This window comes from Bos javanicus, chromosome 19 (assembly GCF_032452875.1).
Source record: "Bos javanicus breed banteng chromosome 19, ARS-OSU_banteng_1.0, whole genome shotgun sequence".
Taxonomy (NCBI): Eukaryota; Metazoa; Chordata; class Mammalia; order Artiodactyla; family Bovidae; genus Bos; species Bos javanicus.
In genome coordinates, this window is record NC_083886.1 from 49,105,117 (window position 1) to 49,130,890 (window position 25,774).

Genomic DNA, 25,774 nt, shown 5'->3' on the forward strand with positions numbered 1-25,774 from the left:
TGTCCTTGAAGAATTTCTCCTGCTTCCTTGTGAAGAGATGCTGAGATCTCATATATATTCATGCTTCTTTCATCACCAGCAGGGCGCAGTTTAACGATCACAGTCAGAATCTTGTTTGTTTTTAAAATACTTAATATGGTCCTTAGTGCCAGGTGCTCTCTAAGAGTTTAACAATTAGTTCATCCAGTCCTCTCAGCAACTCAAGTGAGGTAGTTCCTGTTTTCTTCCTTTCACAGATTAGTGGTTTAAGGCTCAGAGAGGTTAAGTAAGCCTCCCAGGTTTCACAGCTAGTAAAGAATGAAACTAGAATTTGCGCCTAATCAGTCTGGTTTCAGAGGCCAGTCTCATCCATTTTGCTGTGCTCCCCTCTGTTTATGCCTGGAACTCGAGTTAAGGAGCTAAAAGGAAATGTATGGATATTCTTATACTTAGTATATGTAGAGAACCACAAATTTAGATGATCTTTAAGATTGACTCCTATGCTAAAATCACACTCCTATGTGATTCTAAGATGTCTTCATGTTCAAAAGTAACTGTTCATACCTATTCCAGTATTTTCCTTAGAGTGCTTACATATCACACCAGACCACTACTTATCTGAGTCATCCAAGAGGTTACCTGTTTGAGTGTGTCTACCTGGCTCCTGCTAGTTATAAGAGAACAAAAAGAAACTATTGCTCTACTAGTCCAAATGAGTAATCTAGCTCATCGTAGATTTCCAGACAGCAACCACTAGAAATGATTGGTTTGAGGTCATAGTAGCTACAGAGTCTCTAGCACAGTGCTGTGGGAACCCAAGAGAAACTCATTGAACACCCTCCCAATATCCTGGCTTCTGTTGGCATTAACAATTTCATGTCTTTAGGTAAGCACATCGCCGCCGGTAAACTTACAGATAATCTGACATGTAGAAGAAGTAGTGTCTAGAAGGAAAACCAGTTGAATCAAGAGTCCCCGTTTGCCCGGGTGTAGTAAGAATTAGTACAGAAGAATTCATGTCGTAAGAGCAATATCATGCTTAGTTTCTGGATGAAGCTTTTCTGAGGTAGATGGACAGAATGTCAGAGGAGTCAGGAGTCCACAGGTTGAGTCCCAGTGCTCAAATTGACAATACTTTGTAACCTTGAGAATCTTACCATAATTCTTTAGACCTCGGTTTTGTCACCCGTAAAATGCATCAGTAGGATTTGGTGATCTTTAAGATTCATTCCTGTGCTACAGTTTTGTGATTCTAAGAAGATGTCTTCATGGTTAAATGTAACTCACCATACCTATTCCAGTGTTTTCTTATTTTTTTCCTTTTTCTTTTTTTGGTATAATTTTTTTACTATGTTAGTACACAAGTTGTTAATTTTCAATAGACTTCATTTTTTTATTTATTTTTTGAGCTGGATCTTCATTGCTTTGCTCAGGCTTTCTCTAGTCGTGGCAGGCGGGGGCTGCTCTTTGTTGCAGTTCAAGAGCTTCTCGCTGCAGATGCTTCTCTTGCTGCGGCACATGGGCTCTAGGCGTGCGGGCATCCGTAGTTGTGGTGCATGGGCTTAGTTGCTCCCTGGCATGTGGAATCTTCCTGGACAAGGGATTGGTCCCGTGTCCCCTGCCTTGGCAGGCTGCTTCTTAGCTGCTGTACCACCAGGGGAGTCCTATTTCAGTATTTTCCTTAATGTGTGTACATATCACACCAGACTACTACTTATCTGAGTTATCCAAGAGGTTAACTATTTGACTGTGTCAGGAAGAAAACCAGAGAGGTGATAGTCTCTCTGACTCCTCTGTATGTCACTGTGGCAGATAACAGAATGGTAGAGCTCAAAGGCAAGAAGAACTGCCTTCTCTGGAAGCAAAAGTACCTGGGAGTGCCCCCACCCCAAGCCTGAGAGAGCAGGAGCTAATAGAAAACCACCATGTGCTCCCCAAAACAAAGGTTCTCTAAAGGTAGTTAACAAGTTATTCTCTAACATCCATTGCCTTTTACCTCCAGAGAAACTCTAAAAATACCAGGACACTCCCATTCATGTGATAAATGTCCACATGTTAGATTGGAGATTTGGCCTGAGAGTTAAACTCCACAACTTGAAAGATGTTAAAGGGATGACTGGTGTATGTGGCTATGTATTTATCAGAATTAAACAGAACCAGCACTGCCTTGTTGTAATCCTTGACACAGTAATTTTTGTTGTCATCTTTGACGTTCAAACCAGACCACTACTCCTTAAGATGGGTCAGAAATAAGTCGTTGACGTCATTTACTGGTATTTAAATATTAACTCTGAACAACAAAATCAACTCTTGGAATTACCCCAAAACTACACACTTTTATAAAATTTTCATTTTCCACTATGCAAATGATTAATGATAAAATGTAACATCAGTTTGTTTTAGAACTGTCTCATTAAATTTTCTAGTTTTGAGGGCACATGTTTTGTCTTTCTTGTGTTATTATCCTCATGAGGTTTTGGTTAAAACTTTTCAAGTATTGGGGCTCAAAAATACTACTTTTAAAAAATCAGTGATCTGTATGTTTCTATTTTATATTTCTGTTATTTCTGTAAACAGATATGAATTGAATATATATTAACCAATTTAAAGGTGTTTCTTTGAGGAAAAAAAAAAGAATAAAGAACAAGCTGTTTTTCAGCGTCGACCTTTTACTATAGGAGTCAGCACTGGAAATGTCACTGGCAGCAGCAGAATCTTTTTCATTAGTGAATAAGGATGATGTCTATAGAGAGAGAATTGAATTCAGTTTTTACAGTTTAATTTACATTAAGCTTTGATAGGTGTATTCGGAATCCTTCTGGCCTTCCCAAGCCTCAGTCAGTGATGTAGTTGTAGTAATGATGAAAATAGGTGAAACGTTATTGGAGCTCCTGGCCTTCATCTCTGCATCCTGTGTCATTCTTCTTTCTGTCTCCGCCTCCTCCGCGCTGAGCAGCACTGCCCTGGCAGATGTGAGCAGTCTAGCCTGCAGCACTGCGTTGCCTGGCTCTGTCCTTCCCCCACAGACACCCAGCCCCCAGCCGCCCCCTCCTTGTCATTTCCCTGGGAAGGCACAGAAGAGCTGTCACGGCAGGCACTAGCCTGTCATCCTGTTTGCCACCTACACCCCTTCCTAAACCTTACTCCCCCATCAGTCTCCACCACCACCATCACCCACCCCTCAGCACACACACTCTTCTAAGAACAAAAACATTTTGTGAAAATGGACCTGTTGCGTAATCAGGATATTATCACATGAACTACAAAGACTCAGTACAGTCGTTAGGGAAGTTCAGTCTAACACAGGACTCTATTCTCCTATCCCTAGAAGGCTCTGTAGTTATTGTTCGGATTTGATATTTGCCAACAGCTGCCATGCCCCCAGATAGCTGTGCAGTGAGTAGCTCCTCCTCTCTCAACCCTGCTCATCCCAGAAATCCGTTTTGCCAATTTGCTGTGTACACGGCAGCTCCTCCCGATTCACTTGTTTTCTACTCTTCTCTGAATACCAAGCAGAAAGTAAAGACACCCAAACAGAAAGGAGGGCGTCTCCCGAAGGGAACAGCTAGAAGACAGAAGACCATAATTACCCACAAAGTCAAGTACCAGATAAAGGGAAACGGGGTGGAGCAAGGGAGTAAACAACAGGCATGATACAGTGACAGTCGCTGAACTTACTGTTTCTTCAGTCTTCTTTCAGTGATGTCTCCCACACCTCCCCTCCTACACTGTATTCAGAACTCCAGGCAATGGCCAGTTGGGTGGAAGAGGTCTCAATTCAGTCCTCCTGGTAGGGAGTTACATGAAAACCATTTTCCCTGTTCCTCCTCCTCTTCAATAGCTGTTGACCATCCAGTAACAGCCTACTTATTTTGTACCCCTTGTTAAAATATTATCTGTATTCACAAATGTAGTCCCTGATTTCTAGTAGTAGTTAGCGTGTGTGTGTGAAGTCGCTCAGTCGTGTCCGATTCTTTGCGACCCTGTGGACTATAGCCCGCCAGGCTCCTCTGTCCATGGGATTCTCCAGGCAAGAATACTGGAGTGGGTTGCCATGCCCTCCTCCAGGGGATCTTCCCAACCCAGGGATCGAACCCGGGTCTCCTGCATTGCGGGCAGACGCTTTATCCTCTGAGCCACCAGGGAAGCCCAGTAGTAGTTAAGATATTACCTAAATAACATGAGCAAATGGAATTTTTTAAAAAACAGCTTTATTAAGCTACAATTCACTTAACCCTGTAATTCACCCATTTAAATTGTTCAGTTCAGTGCATTTTAGTGTATTCACTGAGTTGTAAAGCAGTCACTATAATCTTAGAATGTTTTCATTCCCCCCTAAAAGAAATCCCATGCCCGTTAGCAGTCCGTCTTCATTTCCCTGTCTCCACCCCTAGGTAAGCACGAATCTGCTTTTTTGTCTCCTGTGGATTTTCCTTTTCTGGGCATTTCACATAAATAGAATCATACACTATATGACCTTTTGCAACTGGCTTCTTTGAGTGAGTGTAACACTTCCAAGGGTTGTCCATGTACTGGTATTTTATTTCTTTTTATTGTCAAGTAATGTTCCCTTGTGGGGCTGTACCACATTTTATCAGTTCATCAGTTGATGGACATTTGGGTTGTTTCCACTTTGAATCTTGCTTCTTTGAGCACTTGTGTACAAGTTTTTTCATGGACATACATTTTTAATTCTCTTGGGTACATACCTAAGAGTAGAATTGCGGGATTGTACAACACATTGAATTTAGCCAGTCTTCAACCAGTCCAGAGTTTTATGATGATCTGATGCAAATATCTCATCTTTTTAAACCAGATGTGGATGCCAACAGAGAGCTGCCACTCACACAGCCACCGTCAGCCCACTCTTCCATCACCAGTGGAAGCTGCCCGGGAACTCCAGAAATGCGCAGGCGGCAGGAGGAGGCCATGCGGAGACTAGCCTCACAGGTACGAGAGGATCCCCAGGGTGCGGGCATGCTAGCGCCATTTTAACATCAACAGAACAATGGGAGGGAGACCCCAGCAAAGCGAACAAAAGTATATACAGGTATACCATTAACATATAGAGGAAATTTTCTCTTTCTTTGCTGTTCCTAGAAAAATACTTTGTTATTTTGGAATCAGAAACATTGTTGCAAGGACCCTTAGAAATAACCAAAGTCCCATAAGGAATAGATAAGAAAGTGGAGACTCAAAGTTATATGATTTACCCAAGATCACAGTATAAGTAATCAATATAGTTTTTAAATTTTCATTCCTAGCTCCTAACTTCCTGCTGTACTGCACTATCCATGAATTTTTTATATGTTGCATTGTAATTTTCTTGATTATTATCAAAGCGATATATACACATAGTTCAGGAAATCAAATAATGTTCAAAGACTTATAATAAAAACCAGGAATTCTTTTCTCCTCCCCAAGCCACCCTCGCCCCAAAGGCAAACACTTTCAATGTTTAGAGATATTTCTCTGATCCATACCTCCATCTTTGTAAATAATATTTATGGTCTGCTATAACTGTTTTGATCAGTTCTGTGCATTATCTATTGCTTATTATGGATGATGAGAATTTTAGCTCTTTTACCTTCCTTGCTCTGTCCACCATGTCACTACAGTTATATCATGATTTTTGTCTGAATCCGTGTTATATTATATTCCACAGTATTAATACTGTGGCAATACGGTTCACTGTAGAACCAAGAATAACATTTTCTTCTTGAGCAGTTTTGTTTTTCCTGGGTTATGAAATGCTTCATTTTAAAATTTGCTTCTTTTTCTTCAAAACGATGATTGTCGTTCCATAACTCTTGCTGCTGCTAAGTCGCTTTAGTCGTGTCTGACTCTGTGCGACCCCATAGACAGCAGCCCATCAGGCTCCACCATCCCTGGGATTCTCCAGGCAAGAACACTGGAATGGGTTCCCATTTCCTTCTCCAATGCGTGAAAGTGAAAAGTGAAAGTGAAGTTGCTCAGTCGTATCCGACTCTCAGCGACCCCATGGACTTCAGCCTACCAGGCTCTTCCATCCATGGGATTTTCCAGGAAAGAGTACTGGAGTGGGGTGCCATTGCCTTCTCCGTCCATAACTCTTAATGCTTTGTAAAATGGCTCTCAGGACAGTTTTCCACATCAGTTATATTCCCCCCCACACACACACACACTCTGGAAGCCCCAGAGTTCTCCATCAAACGAACCTGGACCTCGGATGCTCTCAAGGCTTACCACCTAGTTGTTATCCTGGAAATTCTGTTGCTGTGTTTGATCACATGTCATGATCTTTCTTGATTATATTCCTTTCTTTGATGGAGCACATCATCTAGTAGCTTCCCAAGAAAAAATGCCAAGGAGGTAAATTTTCTGAGATTTAATGTTCATAAAAGTGTCTTCATTCCATTCTCATACATTACCATTTGTTTGATATCATAAAACTGGAGTTTAAAAATTATTCTCCCTCAGAATTTTGAAGGCATCCACCCTTTTAAAAAAATTTTTAAGTTAATTTTTATTGGAGCATAATTGCTTTAGAGTGTTGTGTTAGCTTCTACTGCACATAGCTTGGGTCAGCCATACATACATATATGTATACATATACATATATCTACTCCCTTTTGGAAGATATCCATCTTGAACTTCCAGTATTACTATATAAGTAATACGGTTTTCTTGTTCTAGTTGCTAAGTCATATCTGACTCTTTGTGACCCCGTGGACTGCAGCACACCAGGCGTCCCTGCCCTTTACTATTTCCCGGAGTTTACTCAAACTCATGTCCATTGAGTTGGTGATGCTATCTAACCATCTCATCCTCTAGTTCCATCCCAGTATGGTACTATTCTTATTCCTGATTCTTTATATATACTTTTTTTTCCTTCCAGAAGCTTTTAGAATCTTCTCTGTCACCAGTCTTACTAGGTCTTTTTTCTTTTCATAATCTATTGGTGCCTAGTGAACCCTGGGTTTATTCTTTGATTCAGGAAAATGCTTTTGTGTTATTTATTGATAATTTCCTCACCACCACTTCCTCTGTTATCTCCTTCTACAACTCCTTTTAGTCAAAAATTAATTTCCTATGTTAATACTCTTTACTTCCCTGTTTCCTATACTTTCGTTTTCCTATTTTGTTTTATGATCCACTTTAAAGAGATTTCCTCAACATCACCTTGCAATACTTTCACACACAAAAAAAAAATTGGCTATCACAGTTTTAATTTCCAATAGGTCCTTTCTTCCCCCAGTTGTTCCCCTCTTTTTTAGAGCATACTGTTTTTGTGTTATGGATGCAGTATGTTCTCTTTTCTCTTCCTTAATAGTTAGATAATGAAAACCTGATGGAAGCCTGTGTATGCGGAGAGCTTCACTATAGAGAATTAAGATGACCTGTCAACTTTTACTGCAAAACCCCAAAGTCAATGTCCATAAGTTTTTTTCCTGCACTGTTCATCTTATCTAGCAGGGAATCCACCAATCTCCTGGAGGGTGTATATCCTGGCTGCCAGCATTCTGAAGCTAGTAGAGAGAGAGAGAGAGAAATAGAGAGAAAGTGAAGTTTCATCACTTAGATTGCAGACTTTTACATAAGCCCCTTGTTTCAGTCCTGCACCTGCTCCTTACCTACCCTGTGTCTGGTATCCCTAAGCCTGGATTCTCTTAGTTTCTTGAGTGAATATAATCCTCTTTCCTGTGGGTTTTGGGGAAGGTAGTCACCCAGCTGGGCAAGATGGGAGGGATATCTGGGGATCCAACTGCTCCTTCCATAAACGTCAAATAATGTCTGTGTTTTCAACTTCCCTCCTCACCCCTCTTCTTCCACAGTATCTGGTGCTTATAATTCCTGTGGTTTTATGAGGTTTGACAGATGAGTCAGCCTTATATCCTCAGCTAGCACTTGCTTCACCTTCTTCTGTTAAGCTATTTAATCCTACATTCAGATTCCATCTTTATATATTATAATCAGATATTAGATATTTCTCATCAACAGAGTTTGCATTTATGTTTCTTTTTTTTCCCCAAATCACTCTGTGATAATCTTTTATTTTGTGACAATTATTTATTTATTTGGCGGCATGGTGGGATCTTAGTTCCCTAAGCAGGGATTGAACCTGTTCCCCTCCCCAACCCCTGCAGCGGAAGCACAGAGCCTTAACCGCTGGACTGCCAGGGAAGTCTCCGCATTTCTGTTTCTTACTCTCCTTATTTCGGAGGAATGCCGTCTCCAGTGTTTGAAGAAGTCTCTTGTCATGGTTAATTAGTAATGAGGAACAGGAAGGCATCTTCACTGTCATAAGCTTCTAATTTCTTCATAGAAATCCTGTCCAGGTATGAGCCAGAAATGGCATGTTTCCCCCAACTACATTTTCAGTTGTCCCCACTTAGGTACACACCCATTTACAAATGGGCTTCTGAAAACAGTTTGAGACTTCCCTCATTTCACTGCTAACTCAGTGCAACTTGAAAAGACATCTTTGTTTTTTCTTTTTTCTAAATATCCCGTGTAAGCTGACTCCAGCCTCTTCTTTAGAAAAAATCAGAATAAATGTCATCTAGAAATACACAAATGCTGAAGAGCTTTCATCATCACAGTCATTTATTTATTCATTTGGAATAGATGTTTGGAACACCTGTAATACAAGATTGAAGCTAAAGCAGTGAACCAGACAAACACAGTCCCTGTTATCAGGTAGCCTACGTTTTTGTGGTGGGAGAAGGCCAATGAACAAACAAATACATGGTATATCGGATGGTGATGAGTGCTAGAAAGAAAGTCTTCACATGTTGTCACTTCTTAGTCTCTCATCAGGAGAAAAGTCCCAGGACTTCCCTGGCTATCCACCCATTAAGACTCTGCGCTTCCACTGCCGGGAACACAGGTTCAGTATCTGATCGGGGAAATAAGATCCCACATGCCTTGCGCTGCAGTCAAAAAGTTAGAAGAGAGAGAAAGAAAGAAATCCCAAGATTCCATATGTTCAATATTTGGAAAATGTTATTTATTTTTAGTAGGAAATTAGTAACTATATTTACTTGAAAACTGATCGTGTTTTAAATTCCATGGTTGTGCCTTCCTTAAGCACAAGATAAATCAATCTGCTTTGTACCTAGAAATGGGATATTTTTATGGGGTCACACAGAGTTGGACACGATTGATGCGACTTAGCAGCAGCAGCAGCAGCAAACCTTCTATAAGAAATGGCTCCTTAGATTAAAGTTGACGTTTGATTCAATATTTTGAAGATGTTAAATGTTAGAAGTGAGATATATTAATCATTATTTACACTTAAGGAATATATTTAAAGTTTCATTTCTTCCTTAAGCAAAATATAAATACCTCTGTTTGTATGTAGAGATGGAATATCTTAAAATTTACACTGAACATTGTGAAACAAATGGCCCCTTAGATTAAAATTGAATGTTATCTGAGTAATTGTGCCACATTTCCAGTTCAAACACAGGTTTATACTATAGAAGCATAGAGCAGAAGCCAGCGACCTTGCTTCTCATCTGTAACAAATGATGAGATCTTTTCGAATCAGTTAGTATCTTGATAATGCAAGCTATTATATGAAAATTAAAAGTACCCTTGAAAAACTGCTTGATTTGATAGTTCTTAGTGTCAGTTCTTGTGTATCATTCATTATCGTTGATATTTCATAGTATTCTTGAGGCTTCTTATGCTTCTTCCTAATTGAGAACATTGAGTTCTTGTCACAACTTTAGAGCAACTTTATTTATTGAAGAAACACTTTCCACTTGAAGTAACAGGTTTTGCTAGGTCTAGATCTCTTAATGTATTTCCAGTTAATATTATGTATTTCTTCTGAAGTATAGCTGAGGTGTGTGGAGATCTTGTTCAGAGCCTTTCCTGGGTGTGTGACTTTAGAACAACCATCACTTTTCCAGGGTTTCATTCTGTTATCTGTGTGGTCAGACATGTAGAATTCTCCAGACAGAGAGACTGACTTCTATTTACTGTGGGCATAATGCACATTGAGCTTAGTACTTTTTACATTATATTTGTTATTTCACTTCTTCATTCTTACCTTGAACCTCTGAGGTGGTCACTGTCATCCCCATTTTACAGATGAGGACACTGTGCTTCAGTGATAGTTAATTTTTCCAGTGTCTTCCTATTAGTAAATAGCAGAGCTTGGATACAGAGTCAGTGTTCACCCCAATAAAGTGAGTCGTCTTCTTCCCATTTAACAGATACAGAAACTTACCTCATACTGAGGTTATGTAACTCACCAAGATAACTAGAACATGACTTGAAACCACGATTTAAACTGAGGCAGGCAGGCTCCAGAGTCCAGGCTTTTAACCACTGTAGAGCTCTCCAGTGCAACAGGAAGGATTTTTGTTTCGTGTTCTTATGGAAAAATCTGTCGATAATTGAAAGTGGCTTCAAAGCAAGAAACTTACAATGAAGGAGCACCTTCCAGAAATTTCGCTGACCTCAAATTCTTCTTCAAAAAGTTTCCTTTTTCAAAAGTGACTAGACGCTCTTGTCACATTAGGTAAGTTGCCACTGGCTTAATCCTTAAGACTAAAAAGCTAATACCTCTTAAATAAGCTAATTAGAGAAACTAGCTAATTTTAATAAGTGTCACAGAGACACAAAAAGCAGAGGATTTTTCCCCCCTAGGGAAATCTATGTAAGAAAAAAAAAACTGAAATGTCATCCTTGCCAAGAGACGAGTTCTGTACTAAATCAGGATGATGTCAAGTGATCACGGTTCATTCCTGAGCTAGTTGCTGCTAGTGTTACAGGTATCAGCAAGGAAGCGATCCTGTCAGCAGTTCAGAAATGCATGTTGAGCATAATAAGAGACTTAACCGCACATACACACACACACACACTCACAGGGAGAGAGGAAAACAAAAAATAACATCAGCGAAGTGTGAGATTCAGAAAAAGAAAAAAGGTATGAGATTTGGTTTGGGTTCCAATTGACTATTTTGAAGAGATTTACATTTTAGGAGAAATGTGATCCAAACTAAACAGCAAATAACCTATAGATGTTTTATAAAATGTGTCTAGGGTTTTTTTTTCCTCTAAAAATTAACATCAAAATTTTATAGTGAGACCCAGATGCATCCACACTCAGGATACTGAATATGGAAACAACCTTATTTATTCATTTCTCAGGGTTTTTTTTTTTTTTTTTTTTGCTTTTTAATCTTGTCTCTTCCACTAGATGGGTCAGTATTTAAATTATTGTTCACCACTCTGTCACCAGCTCCTAACACAACGCCTAGCACAGAAGTATGTGTTAAATGAGTGAATAAATTGTAATCTGTTCTCTGTACTGAAGTCTGAGTAATCCTCCTAAAACAGATTTCTGTTCTTGCTACTTAAAATCTGTCAGTGGCTCCTCCTTGCCCTTGAATGGAATCCAAACTCTGTTCTTGAAACATGACTATTATCGTAAAGGACCTTTACATGCATGGGTGCTAAGTTGCTTCAGTTGTATTGGTGCGCAACCCCATGGTCTGTAGCTGGCCAGACTCCTCTGTCCATGGGATTCTCCAGGCAAGAAGACTAGAGTGGGTTGCCATGGCCTCTCCAGGAGATCTTCTTGACCCAGGGATCGAACCCAAGTCTCCTCTGTCTCCTGTATTGGCAGGCAGGTTCTTTACCACTAGCACCACCGGGGAAGCCCAGAGGGCCTTTACATTTTTTATCTAGCCCAGGGTTTCTCAGCCTCAACACCGTTGACATTTTGGGCCAGATAACTCTTGGTCTGCGGGCTGTCCTGTTTAGTGTACTGTGCTGAGTATCCCGGGCCTCTGCCCACTGTCCAGTGGTATCCTGCCACCCACAGTCATGTTGACCAAAACTGTCTCCAGACGTCACCAAATGTCCCCTGGGGAGCAGAGCCACCCCAGATGAAAGCCTCTGCTCTATCTATCTGCTCATATCTCCCGCCTCTCCCCACTCATTCGCATTCTTGCTGCATTGGAGGTGTAAAGCTGTGTCTTGCCTGAGGGGCGTCACACGTGCTGTCTTCCTCTGCCTGGGACACACCTGCCCCAATGCGCTTCTCATCATCCTTTAGATTGCAGCTTAAGTTTCACCTCTAAGGAGGCCTTTCCAGCTCTCCTTAGTTCCTTAGATGGCCCCAGCTTGTGTTACACCTGCATTCTTGTATTTCCTATCTCATCATGCTTTTTCCCCAGTTCTATCGAGATTAACTGACATAGAATACTGTCTTAGTTAAAGGTGTACAGCATAATGATTTGATATGTGTAGTTAGTTAATAGCCATCACCTCACATAGTTACAGAATTTTTGGTGTGATAACTTTTAAAGTCTACTCTCTTAAGTCATTTTCAACTATATAATGTAGGACTGTAAACTGTAGTCACCAGGTAGTACATTATGGTAATAATAATAATGTTGCAGATGGATACTGAAATTAGTGGGTAACAATTTGGGGAGGAACAGTATTTGCACTGACTCAAAGTATCTCCTCTAAGATATTTAACTATAAAGGGTAAGATAGTAGCTTTATAGTAAAGAAACCTGGCAGAAACCTTTACCTTAGCCAAGCAATCAAGGTCAGCACCACCAGGATCAGGACGCGTCACATCATGAACCCTGTGACATGATCCACTGAAAAGGACAAAACTTTGTTTTTGTGGTATTCTTGCAAAAAAAAAAAAAATCTCAACTGGAAAATGAGGAAAACATGAGAGGAACTCACACTGACTGATATTCAACAAAGTAACGGATCAGTACTCTTCAAAAGTGTCAAGGCCATGAAACACAAAGACTGAGGAGCTCTTACAGACTACAGGAGTCTAAGGAGAAATAACAACTGGATAGAATGCTGGAACAGAAAAAGGTCATGAGTGAAAAACTGACAGAATTTGAATACTGCCTCTAGTTCATAGTGTGTGCCAGTGTTATTTCCTGGTTTCAATAATTATGCTATGATTATGTAAGATGTTAAGGGAAGCTGGGTAAGGAATATACGGAAACTCACATCTTTTTGCAACATTTAAGTCTAAAATTAGCTCAAAATAAAAAGTTAAAAAAAATTCCTACTGCAAAAAAAAGAGCTCCAAGCTGGAAAATTACTGAGGCCAAACCCAAGTCTTGAGCTATTCCTAGCTGCCAGTCCCAGGATGAGAATTACAGCCATAGTTGAGGGAGAAAGGGCAAAGTAAATGTTTTTACCCTGAGCCGCGAGGTCACTAGACACAGGAAAATCCAAACTGAAGTATTGGAAGGGATGTGCCGAGTAGGAAATCAACCAGGTGGTAGTGAGAGAGTTCAAGAAAGAGTGATGAGAAAGAGATAGGGAATAAAAATATGAGAGCGTGAAGGAAGGTCAGTGGCAACATTAGAGTTTGCTGGGACCTCCCTGGTGGCCCCATGGTTAAGAGCCTGCTCTTCCGTGGCAGGGGCACGGATTCAATCCATGATTGGAATCCCCCATCCTGCATGCCATGTGGCATGACCCCGAAAAAAATTTTAAGTGATGCCAGTGACAGCTGATGTGAGAGTTGGACCATAAAGAAGGCTGAGCACCAAAGAATCGATGCTTTTAATTGTGGTGCTGGAGAAGACTTAAAGAGTCCCTTGGACAGAAAGAAGATCAAATCAGTCAATCCTAAGGGAAATCAACCCTGAATACTCATTGGAAGGACTGATGCTGAAGCTGAAGCTTCCTGTACTTTGGCCACCTGATGTGAAGAACTGACTCATCAGAAAAGACCCTGATGCTGGGAAATATTGAAGGCAGGAGGAGAAGAGGGCAGCAGAGGATGAGATGGTTGGATAGCATCACCACGTCCATCAAGTTGGTGATGCCATCCAGCCATCTCATTCTCTGTCGTCCCCTTCTCCTCCTGCCCTCAATCTTCCCCAACATCAGGGTCTTTTCTGATGAGTCAGTTGTTCACATCAGATGGCCAAAGTATTGGAGCTTCAGCTTCAGCATCAGTTCTTCCAATGAATATTCAGGATTGATTTCCTTTAGGGTTGACTGGTTTGATCTCCTTGCAGTCCAAAGGACTCTCAAGAGTCCTCTCCAACACTCCAGCTCAATTCTTGGCACTCAGCTCTCTTTATGGTCCAACTCTTATATCCATACATGACTACTGGAAAAACCATAGCTTTGACCAGATGGACCTTTGTTGGCAAAGTAATGTCTCTGCTTTTTCATATGCTATCTAAGTTGGTCATAGCTTTTCTTCCAAGGAGCAAGCGTCTTTAAATTTCATGACTGCAGTCACCATCTGCAGTGATTTTGGAGCCCAAGAAAATAAAGTCTGTCACTATTTCTACTGTTTCCCCATCTATTTATCATGAAGTGATGGGACTGGATGTCATGATCTTTGTTTTTTGAATATTGAGTTTTAAGCCAACTTTTTCACTCTCCTCTTTCACTTTCATCAAGAGGCTCTTTAATTCCTCCTCACTTTCTGTCATAAGGGTGATGTCATCTGAAGTTATTGATATTTCTCCCAACAAACTTGATTCCAGCTTGTGCTTCATCCAGCCCAGCATTTTGCACAATGTATTGTGCATATAGGTTAAATAAGCAGGGTGACAATATACAGCCTTGACATACTCCATTCCCAATTTGGAACCAGTCCAATTTTCCGTGTCCAGTTCTAACTGTTGCTTCTTGACCTGCATACAGGTTTCTCAGGAGGCAGGTAAGGTGGTCTGATATTGCAGTATTATTATTCCAGTAATACCAGTTGGTCTGGTATTACTGGAATAATAGTGACTGAATATAGGCCGTGGTCACTTCCTCAGAGCTGTAGGGAGTGATCTTTTGCCCTTCACTGAACACTAGCACAGTGAGAGACTGAAGGTAAAAAACTGTGTTTCCTATTCATGTATGTGGGAAAAGTTGTTGTAATGTCAACAGATAATTCGGGAGAAATACCAAGTGTTTTTGACAGATTATATGTACACTTACATACCGTCTAGCTGCCTGGAAATATCTAGTAAGTGACCTATTTTGAGTCAAAGTACAAATTTCATGAAGATGTTGAATGGTCTGTCTGCCTGAAGTCTGCAGAGGAGTTAAGATTTTATATTTGGAATGCCTAAAAATTTTTAATCTCAAAGAAACAAAGGCAGCCCCAGAAGGGGCAACTTTCTCAGTGATCTCTGTTAGGTGAAACTTCAGATAGCCAAGAGTGTAGATGATTTTTAATGAAACCAGGGCAAGAACCCTCTTCCTAAATTTTAAACTTTTTATCTTCACACTCGTATCCCATTACTTCAGGTAAAGGGTAAGTTATAGCTGATTTGCTCAGCTGTACTTTGCCTCGACATAGGAAATCAATTGAGATAAAATATGATGAAAGTTCATATTGATTCAGAGATTTGCTGTTTTCTTTTTGTAAAGTGGAGATTTGTGTCCATGTGTACATAACCACTGACTTTCACTGTTCACTAAGAGGACAGATCAATTGCTGTCAAGTTTTCTTTTTGGGTTCCTTACCTTGTGTTTAAGATCAGTAATAAAGCAGTGATCAATCTATCTACAAAAGAGAGTGGAGATTTCTAAGTATACCTCCTCATTTCCATTTCCACACTATGCTCAGACACCATTGCTTCACTTACAAGCAATCCCTGTCCTCAGCTTTCCAGGTGTAGTAACATTTCCTGTGTTGTTCATTTTTTTTTTAATGTTAATGAGAAGGATTTCAGATATTTTTTAAAAAGTGATATTTCCAGCATTTGTTAAAGAGCTAGAATGACCATACCTACAGGTTAGGAGTCATTTCAAAGCAGAACACTTTCGTGGATGATTCTGTTCTTTGAGAGCTGGGGTCCCAGTAGTATATCTGTGCATGCTCTTAGGGCAAATTTCAAATGCCTGAGGCACAAAGGCAGTAGCTGAAAAGAAGAAAGTGTACAGAACCTTGATGATGACCGTGATAATGATGGAGAGGAAGAGGAGAAGACATTGCTGGTGGTGGTGATGGCGGCATCAGCTAACATGACTGCATTATGTTTTGAGCACCATGTCAAGTGTGGTCTGTACATTCAGGCTAAATCTCCCCTGCAGTTTCTACATAGGCCCATCACTTTTGTAGGTAGTACTGAGCCAACAGAGTGGTCTAGATTAAAATCACCCTCTGCCCTTCTTGCCCTTGAGGCAAAAGGAACAACCAGAAGATACAAAGCAAACACTGTGCAAATTTAAACAAATAAGAAAACAGAGCTTAAAATTGCAAGTTCCAGCCAGACTGGCTAGACCCTAGATGATATTAAGATGCATGCATTTTCTGAGTTCTTTGAATTTAACACGTGCATCTGACAAAAATCTCACTCCTCCTTCCTATTACCTAATTCTTATCCTCTCTGTCTCTGGGTGCTTAGAAAACTATTTAGTGATAATTCTTAAGTCTGCATTATTTTATTTTCCATAAGACTGATTACAACACAATTATAATTTTTTAAATATGCCTTATAAACATATGTTTGTTGAATCTAACATATGGTATTTCTCTGGTTATTTTATTCCTGATGCTTTGTTACAGTATCAGATTGTTTCATGTACTACTTCATGCTGAATAAATTAGAGAGATTAATCTTTATTCTCAGGCCTGCTTCCTATTTTAATCTAGAGGAAAAGCTCAGTTTGTATTTATAAGTTTTATTTATGAATTATGGTACCAAACACATACAAGAGAAATATTGGGTCAAATTTGTTATCTTAGATAAATCAGGGCAATTTCCAAGTTAACAGCTTTTGTTTTCACTTCAAGAAGTTGAGGAGTGGGGTGACAGAAGACAGTGTTAGAGAATAACCATACAGTAACCATGACCAACTTAGTGACCAAACACACACACACAACCATGACTGCTGCTCTTGCTGCTGCTCAACCTGTCTGCGTGCTCATCTTTCTTTCTTAGGTGGTTGCCTATCACTATTGCCAAGCAGATAACGCCTACACCTGCCTGGTGCCTGAGTTCGTCCACAATGTTGCTGCCCTGCTCTGCCGCTCCCCTCAGCTGGCAGCCTATCGGGAGCAGCTTCTCCGAGAGCCTCACCTCCAGAGCATGCTGAGCCTTCGGTCCTGTGTTCAAGACCCCATGGCCTCCTTCCGGAGGGGAGTGCTGGAGCCCCTGGAGAATCTCCACAAAGGTACAGATGAGGTGCAGAGCAGGTGGAAGGTGGAGGCTCTGGAGCCCAAGTTCACCTGGGGGCATGTTATAGAAATGATTATTTTTATCACACTGCCAAAAGTTAAATGTTCCTACAGGGTACAGTTAACAAATAAAAGGTTTTACTCAGAGGAAAAAAAAAAAAATAAGAAATTCCTCCAAGAATTGGTAATTCCTTCTCTCTGCATAAAAATTCTCATTCTCATTTCCAAATACAATGCATTCTTCTTGAACTAAAGATAGTTGAGCTTCCAGTCCTTTCTGTGGAGTTCAAATAGATCACTAAAACCATGGCTCTCTCTCTATGCCATGGAGTTTCTATGGTTACAAACATCCTCAGTCTTTATATTTGCCTTTTTTTTTATTACTCCACAGTCAGGTAAAATGAAAGGGTTACATAACTATGTGTATGCAAAAAAAAATACTTAATCATCCACTAAAAGGTATTAAGATATTTTTAAGAACTGGGGAGAAGTGATCATGTCCATGCCTTTTCTTTGTTTTAACTCTGCAACTCTGGTGGTATTGTTTTTCAGTTGTGTCCGACTCTTTGCAGCCCCATAGATTGCAGCATGCCAGGCTTCCCTGTCCCTCACTATCTCCCAGAGTTTGTTCAAACTCATGTCCATTGATTTGGTGATGCCATCCAACCATCTCATTCTCTGTCACCCCCTTCTCCTGCCCTCAATCTTTCCCAGCATCAGGGTCTTTTCCAATGAGTCAGCTCTCTGGTGTTGGCCGAGGCCTAAGTGTAACCACCTCTTCACCTCTGCCCCTTCCCCAGCATGTTCTGTCCATGCTGGGAGCCGAAGAAAAGGACCTGAGTAAGCATGAGATGCCTGAGCAATCCTGTTTATCCCTGAGAGACTTACATACTTTCCTTGAACATTTCTCAGGTACTCGTATAAGAATTTGCGTTCTCCTGGCCACTGTCTCATTATGTCGACTTCCATGCTGATCACCATGTATCAGAGTTTTTCTTCTGGACTCCGATAACCTCTGTCTATAGCTTTGCTACCTACCAATCAGCTTTCCCACGCCCTAGACTTTTCTAACATTGAGATTCACCACAAATATTTTAAACATGTTTTCTGTCCATTCAGTCAACCTTTAAATCCCATTAATTGTGCCTTCTTGATGTTTCTCACATCTCAAAATCATTCCTGCCACTGTCACCCTAAAGGCTGCTCAGCTGCCTGTGACATCACATCTGTGTTGCTGCCGTTACTGGTCTTTGGACTTCTGGTCTAGTGCTGTGTTCACATCATAACACATTTGGAAAATTATTCGAATGTATATAGCACACAGGGGTAAAACATCAAGACTCCTCATGGCTGGACATCACTGGTTCTGAGGCTACAGCTGCACGGAGCCCCTGATGCCCGGAGGGCTGAAGGAATTCATGTTTAGGCACATCTCTAACCCATTCATGGCATTCCTGGTGGGTAATATCTGCCCCAGTCTCTACAGTCTTCTAGACTTTACTTACTGCTTCCAGATAAAGCTTTATAAAACAGTGCTCTGGTCACTGAATTTCCCTGTTCAGAAACCTCCAGTGACTCCCTGTTAACTCACTGAATTAACTTCCAGCTCCTTAGTCTGTCATTTAAGGTATTTAATGGCCTGGATCCAACCTACTTTCTAGCCTTATGATCCACTTTTACCCTTATGAACCCTGTGTTTACATATAAATCAAAATATTCACAAATCCCTAAATACTTCCTTAAATTTTCCTGCCTCCATACATCTGCTCATTGATTCCTTTTCTTGATATGCCTTCTCCTCACATCTCAGAACCCTACCCATCTTTCATGGACCACCTTAAATACCACCTTATTCATGAAATACCTGCTGATCCACCTACTTCCTCCAGTAAGTTACAGTGTCCTTCCAAATTGACATTAGGGTTTTTTTTTATATCTTACTTATGGTATTTCATATATTACTACCTATATATATTTTACTACATAATATATTACTACGTAATATATTTCATATATTACTACATTTCATATATTACTACTAATTTAATAGAACTTCAATTTTTGTTACTAACATTTATTGAACTTTTATTATATGTCAGATATACTTTGTGCTTTATAGGAATTAGTTGTTTCTATACTTATTCCTTTGTCTGAATTATATGCTGTTGAGGCTAAGAACTTATTCAACTTTTATCCTTCATGCTGATTACCTCAACCATGAACGTAGCAGGCATTTCAGGACATAAATTTTGAACAAATAAGTAAGATAGAAATTGTTCCCATATAGGGATACCTTGAGGGAAGGTCAGTGATACAGGATCTACATTTTAATGCTAATTTAAGGAAAATATTCAAATGTTTGCAGGCTCAGCTCTAGATTCTCAACCATAATTCATGTGTTTTATAATTTTGCTACTAAATATATTTGCTGCTCATTTAGGTCTCCACAACCAGCTTTAGCTATCCCCATTGATAAATGTTCTCTGAGTGAATTTAATTATTCTATCAAATTACCATGTTCTTACCCTGAAAACAAAATCACCATCATGAGCAACAGCTGGAAACACAATTTGTAAAATAAATTAAATACTGAAAATTATTTGATTAATCCCAAAGAAGACTGGAAAGAAAAAACAGAATATATATATATATATATATATATATGTATTTTTTTTTTTTAAGTATGGAACAAGCAAAATGCAAGACTTAAATCAACTATGAGTAATTACATTAAATTTAAATGGACCAAATAATTCTGTTAAAAGGCAGAAACCATCAGACTGGATTATAAAAGCAAGACTCAGTATTATGCCATGCATAGGAAAGTTTATTTAAAGACACAGATTCAAAGTGAAAGAGCAGAAAAATATGTACCCTATAAACATGGAGCATAAGAAAGCTGGAGTGAGTATGTTCATGTGAGGAGGAGTGGACTTCAAGACAAGGAGTATGACCAGAGGGGCATTTCATAAACACAAAAGGATCAGTTCATCAGAAGATAAAATAATCCTAAATGCGTATGAACCTAACAGTGAAGTTTCAAAATACATGAATCAAAAACTAAACTAGAACTAAAGAGCTGAATAGACAAATAATTATAGTTGGAGATTTTAACTTCTCTGTCTCAATAACTGTTAGAACAAATAGACAGAAAATTAGTAAGTATATAGAAGATTTTAACAACACTGTCAACCAGTGTGACCCAGTTGGCATTTGTAGAACACTGTCAAAAACTGCATAATACACATTCCTTTCAAGTGCACAAGGATTGTATCTGGGCCATAAAATAAGTCTGAATTCAAAAAACTAAAATCTTACAGAAAATGTTCTCTGAGATAATGGAATTTAATTAGAAATCAATACACAGAAAATCCCCAGATATTTAGGAATTTAGCAGTGCAGTTCTAAACAACCCATGAGACAAGGAAGAAACCACAAAGGAAATTATAAAAACTTCAAACTGAGTAGTAAAAAATAAATGATTAAGTTTATGAGTTAATAAACTAGAAAAAAATGAGGAAAATAAACCTAGAGTAAACAGAAAGAAATAATAAAAAGCAAGAGCTGCAATCTGTGAAATAGAAAATTAATATTTTTAAAAATTAAAATTTATAGCAATACAACAACTTAAATTGGGCAAATTCTATAAAAAACACAACAAAAGTGACTCGAAAGGAAAGAAAAAAATCTGAATAGCTCTTATCTGTTTAATTTTTAGCTCTTACCTATTTAAGTGCAAATGAAAAAAAACCTCTAAAAAGAAAACTCCAGGCACAAATGGTTTTATTAATGAGTTTTATCCAGCATTTAAAGAAGAAATAATATAAATCTTGCATAAATGTTTTCAGAAAATAAAGGAGAAGAGAACATTTCTCAGTTTGTTTTATTAGACATGCATACTGCTGAAACCAGCCTTTGGTAAGGACCATACAAGGCAATGGCACCCCACTCCAGTACTCTTGCCTGGAAAATCCCATGGATGGAGGAGCCTGGTAGGCTGTAGTCCATGGGGTCGCTAGGAGTCGGACACAACTGAGCGACTTCACTTTCACTTTTCACTCTCCTGCATTGGAGAAGGAAATGGCAACCCACTCCAGTGTTCTTGCCTGGAGAATCCCAGGGACGGGGGAGCCTGGTGGGCTTCCGTCTATGGAGTCGCACAGAGTCGGACACGACTGAAGCGACGCAGCAGCAGCAGCAGCAGCAGCAGCGTACAAGAAAAGAAAATTATGGGCAAGAATTCCTCATGACCATAATAGCAAAATCCTGGGAAAAACAAAATAGCAGATTGATTAGTTCTACTTGATCAGGAATACAGTGTTTAACATTTGAAAGTTAATTAGTGTGACTCATCATACTAGCAGAATAAATGAGAAAATCTATGTCGTTATGTAAACATATATTTATAATCTCAATAAATGCAGAAAAAAATAATTAGTTAATAGTAAAAATGGTCTGCACACTAGGAATAGAAGAAAACTTAGCCTCATAAAGGACAACTCCAAAACATACACAATGAAATGTTAAGTACATTTCCCCTTTTATCAGGAGCTTGGTGACTTATTTTCAACATTTTTCAGTGGTCCAAGCTAGCACAGTTAAGAAAACAAACAAGCAAACAGTATGAAGATTGGAAAGGAAGAAGTAAAACTTGCTTTATTTGCTGATGTGCTTGTTTACTGGAACACTCTACGGAATCTACAAAAGAAAAGAAAAGCCTGCTAGAATTAGTAAATGTAGAGCTACTGTCGATATGGTCAGTATGTGGTATCTATTGTGTTTATTTTGGATGGCATCACCGACCTGATGGACGTGAGTTTGAGCAAGCTCCAAGAGTTGGTGATGGAGTTGCAGCCTGCCATGCTGCAGTCTATGGGGTCACAAAGAGTCAGACACAACTGAGCGACTGAACTGAACTGAATTATGTTTATATACTAGCAGAAAACAGCTGAAAAGTGAAATTTAAAAAGTAGTATGCCAGTTTTAAAACATGGCTGCAAATTCTTTGACATTCCTCCCATCCAGCGTTAGAGTGTGTGTCTCCTTCCCTTGAATTTTAGCAAGCTTGTGACTGCTTCAACCAAGAAAATATGACAAAATGATGCTGTGTATAGTTGAGGCTAGGTTATAAATGGTCATGCTGCTCCCATCTTCTTTACTGAAACACTTGTTTTTTGGAGATGCATTGCCATGTCACGGGCTTCCCTGGTGGCTCAGTGATAAAGAATCCGCCTGCTAATGCAGAAAATGCAGGTTCAGTTCCTGGGTCAGGAAGATCCCCTGGAGAAGGAAATGACAACCCACTCCAATATCCTTGCCTGGGAAATCCCATGGACAGAGGATCCTTGCGAGCCCATGAGGTCGCAAGAGAGTCAGACACAACTCAGCAACCAAACAACAACAATTGCCACGTGAAAAGACTGACTACTTTGAGTTTATCAACAAGTACGGACCACAAGTAGCAGCCATATTTATGTAAGTTTTCCAGTTGACTGTTCTAGTCAAAAAAGTCATTCTGGCCCTGATACCAGACATGTGGGTTTTTGTTGCAGATGATTCCATTTCCCAGTTATTTGAGTAACAGCTTTTTGATGTAACAGTAGATAACTGGAGCAAATACTATTTTCTATAGAATCAAAATGCTGAAGAATAAATTTAACAAAAGGTGTGTCAAAAGTTCCGCCGTGAGAACTATAAAACATACAAAGCAAAATTAAAGAAGTTAGTAAATGGAAGAGGTATGCCATGTTTGTAGATTGAAGTTTTTCCCCAAATTGGTCTATAGATTCAACATAATTCCAATCAAAATCCCAGCAGGATTTTTTTTTTTATTTACAACTTTCAGAAATGCAAAGAACCATGAATAGCCAAAACAATCTTAAAAAGAATTGGAAGATCAACAGTTACAGGCCAACAGTACCTGGTTTCAAGACTTAATATAGAGCTATAGAAATCATGACAGGTAGTAATGTGTTAGTAAATGTTTAACAATCAGCCCAGGGATAGGGGCCTGATTTGACCATAAAAAAACTTAACAATCAGCTCTCATGAGCCAACTTGAGCCGCTCTAGCACTCCACTGACAGAGTGGTATTCCCAAAAGGAGAGAGAAATAGATCAATGGAACACAATGGAGAATCTAAAGATAAACCCGCAATATGGAGTCAGTTGACCTTCTTCAAAGATGCCAAGATAATTTGGAAAAAAGAATTTTTTGTCATCAAATGATGCTACAACAGCTGGATACCAGTATGGGAAAAAAATGAATCTCAATCCTTATCTTGCATCATACACAAAAATTAACTTGAGATTGTATCCAAAATATAAAAGCGAAATCTCTAAAGCTAATAAAAAACTTAGAATATCTTCACAACCTTGGGGTAGGTAAAGATTTCTTAGGTCCTGAAAATCATCAGTCATGTAAGAAAAAATTAATAGATTGTACTTTGTCAAAATTTTAAATGTCTGCTCCCCATAAGATACTACTAAGAAAAAGGAAAAGAAAATCACAAAGGGGGAGAAAATATTCACTCTGTGTGTGTGCACACTCATGTGTGTATGTGGCATAGTGCTTATATCCACGGTATTTAAAGAATTTCAGTAAGTTATTGAAGAAAGGATAAATCATTTCTGAAATGGACAAAAGATTTAGGTGCTTCACAAAAGAAGATATATAAATAGCCTACCAGCACATGAAAAGGTGTTTGCCATCATTAGTCATCAGGCAGATACAAATTTAAATCACAATGAGATACCACTTTACATCCACCACAATGGTTAAAATTCTTAAAGCTGAGCATCAAATGTTGATGAGGTATACAACTAGAACCTTTACATATCACTGATGGGAGTTTAAAGTGATACAACTACTTTGGAAGACTAGTTGGCCGTTCCTTATAAAGTTAAATATGAATCTGCCTTATGACCAAGCAGTTCTAATTCTTATGACCAAGCAGTTTCAAGCAAAATACATTTTAGGTAAATGTATTTACCCAAAAGAAATGAAAACATATATCTACAAAAAGACTCATGCAAGAATGTTTATATCAAAGATTATTCATAGTGGTTAAGAACTGAAAACACCCCAAAGATCTTTCAACAAAAGCATACATAAACAAATTGTATATTCATATGGTGCATAATAAATGAATTATTAATATGCTTCTTAGTAATAAAAGGAACAAATTAATAGTAAACTCAACAATGTATTGATAGATAAATCTCAAAAACTTTATGTTAATCATAAGAAGCAAGTATAGTCAATGGTGATGTGAATCAGAACAGTGGTGCCTATTGAGCACTGGACCTCTAGGGTAATGGACATGTTCTATCTTTGCTCAGGATGTCAGTTACAAGGGTATATGTGTTTGTCAAAACTCACCAATGTGTATAGTTTAGATCTTCACAATGAATTGTATTAATTATACATAAATTTTTATCACAATAGTTTTTAAAATAGGGAATTTTTTAAGGTAACTGGAATTTTCTTCCCAGGAAGGTTCAGTAGAAACAGCTTCTATTTAAATTCAGGAGCTACATTTCAACTTATATATTTTTCTTTAAAAAATGAGAGTCAACATTTTTCTTTTTTTTTTTTTTTTTGAGAGTCAACATTTTTCACATTTCTTTAAGGTTCTACAAGTGTGGTGACTAAAAACAAACACAGATACATATAAAACAAATGGAAATGTGTCAGAGTTTCTTGATGAACTTTTGCTTTGGCCATCAAGATGAAATGAAAGGTGATACTTGTTTGTTATCACAACTAAAAGGAAGTGCACATAAAGTGCAGCTTTTTTGAACAAAAAATGTTGTCTTATGTGAGTCTTCTTTTCATTTTTGAGAATCCCTATGCAATACACCAGTAATATTAATAAAATAGAATCTCATGCACTAGACCAGTTTTGCCTTTGGTTCTAGCTGTCCCCTCTTCTCTTGCCGTCTCTTTACTTCTTATTTCTCTCAGGTATCTAGAGAGAGTCTTAGAACAGGACTACTAAAGAAGACAGTGCCAAGTATTTATTAAGCATGTATGTAAGTGAGGGCAGTGGGGCATCCCTGCTGAGTACGTACGTACAGGGAATTTAAAACAAGGTTTAACGGGCTTCGGAGACCTTTCCAGGGACTTGTCAGCCAGAACAGTGGCTCCTAAGCATCAGTCCATTTAAAGTTTTCATTAGTCCATGACAAAATAGAAACAGCCTAGAATTTGTGTGGGTGTAAAACACAGATGTGGTTTTGCATAGACATATATGTAAAAGTTAGATAATATCTCCCTTCTTCTACTGTTAAAATATTTTTATTCTATGAAATAATGGTAGTAGTTGTACTGTACATGTTCTTACATGGCAAATTATGAAGCAGATCCTTCGTTGATCCCAATTTTTTTTTAATTTTCATTGATAAAATCTTTTAAAAGCTACTGAGTCAGAGTATGTATTTAAATATACAAAGTTTGAAATGAGCAAGCATTCTTATAAGGCTGGTTGCATTTGAAAGGCAAAGTCTAAAGATCACTAAGGTCTCACTTCTTAAATTTATAATTGAGAGACCTCATCATTTAGCAAAAGAAAAGGAAATTTTTTAGGTTTCAGTGAGTCACATTTTTTTAAAAAGAAATGATATATTGTCTACTCATTGGATGAATATTATAGTCTACTGGAAATTTATGGAA

General features: G+C 38.8%; 1 protein-coding gene across 6 annotated transcripts in view; it reads left to right on the forward strand.

The window, feature by feature from the left end:
- TANC2 (tetratricopeptide repeat, ankyrin repeat and coiled-coil containing 2) overlaps positions 1-25,774 on the forward strand; it is a 365,204-nt gene that overhangs the window by 273,643 nt on the left and 65,787 nt on the right. For all 6 annotated transcript variants that reach the window (XM_061392283.1, XM_061392284.1, XM_061392285.1 and 3 more), the window contains 2 exons: positions 4,796-4,929; positions 16,866-17,097. In XM_061392283.1, the coding sequence (XP_061248267.1) occupies positions 4,796-4,929; positions 16,866-17,097 (366 nt within the window). The remainder of the gene's footprint in view (positions 1-4,795; positions 4,930-16,865; positions 17,098-25,774) is intronic.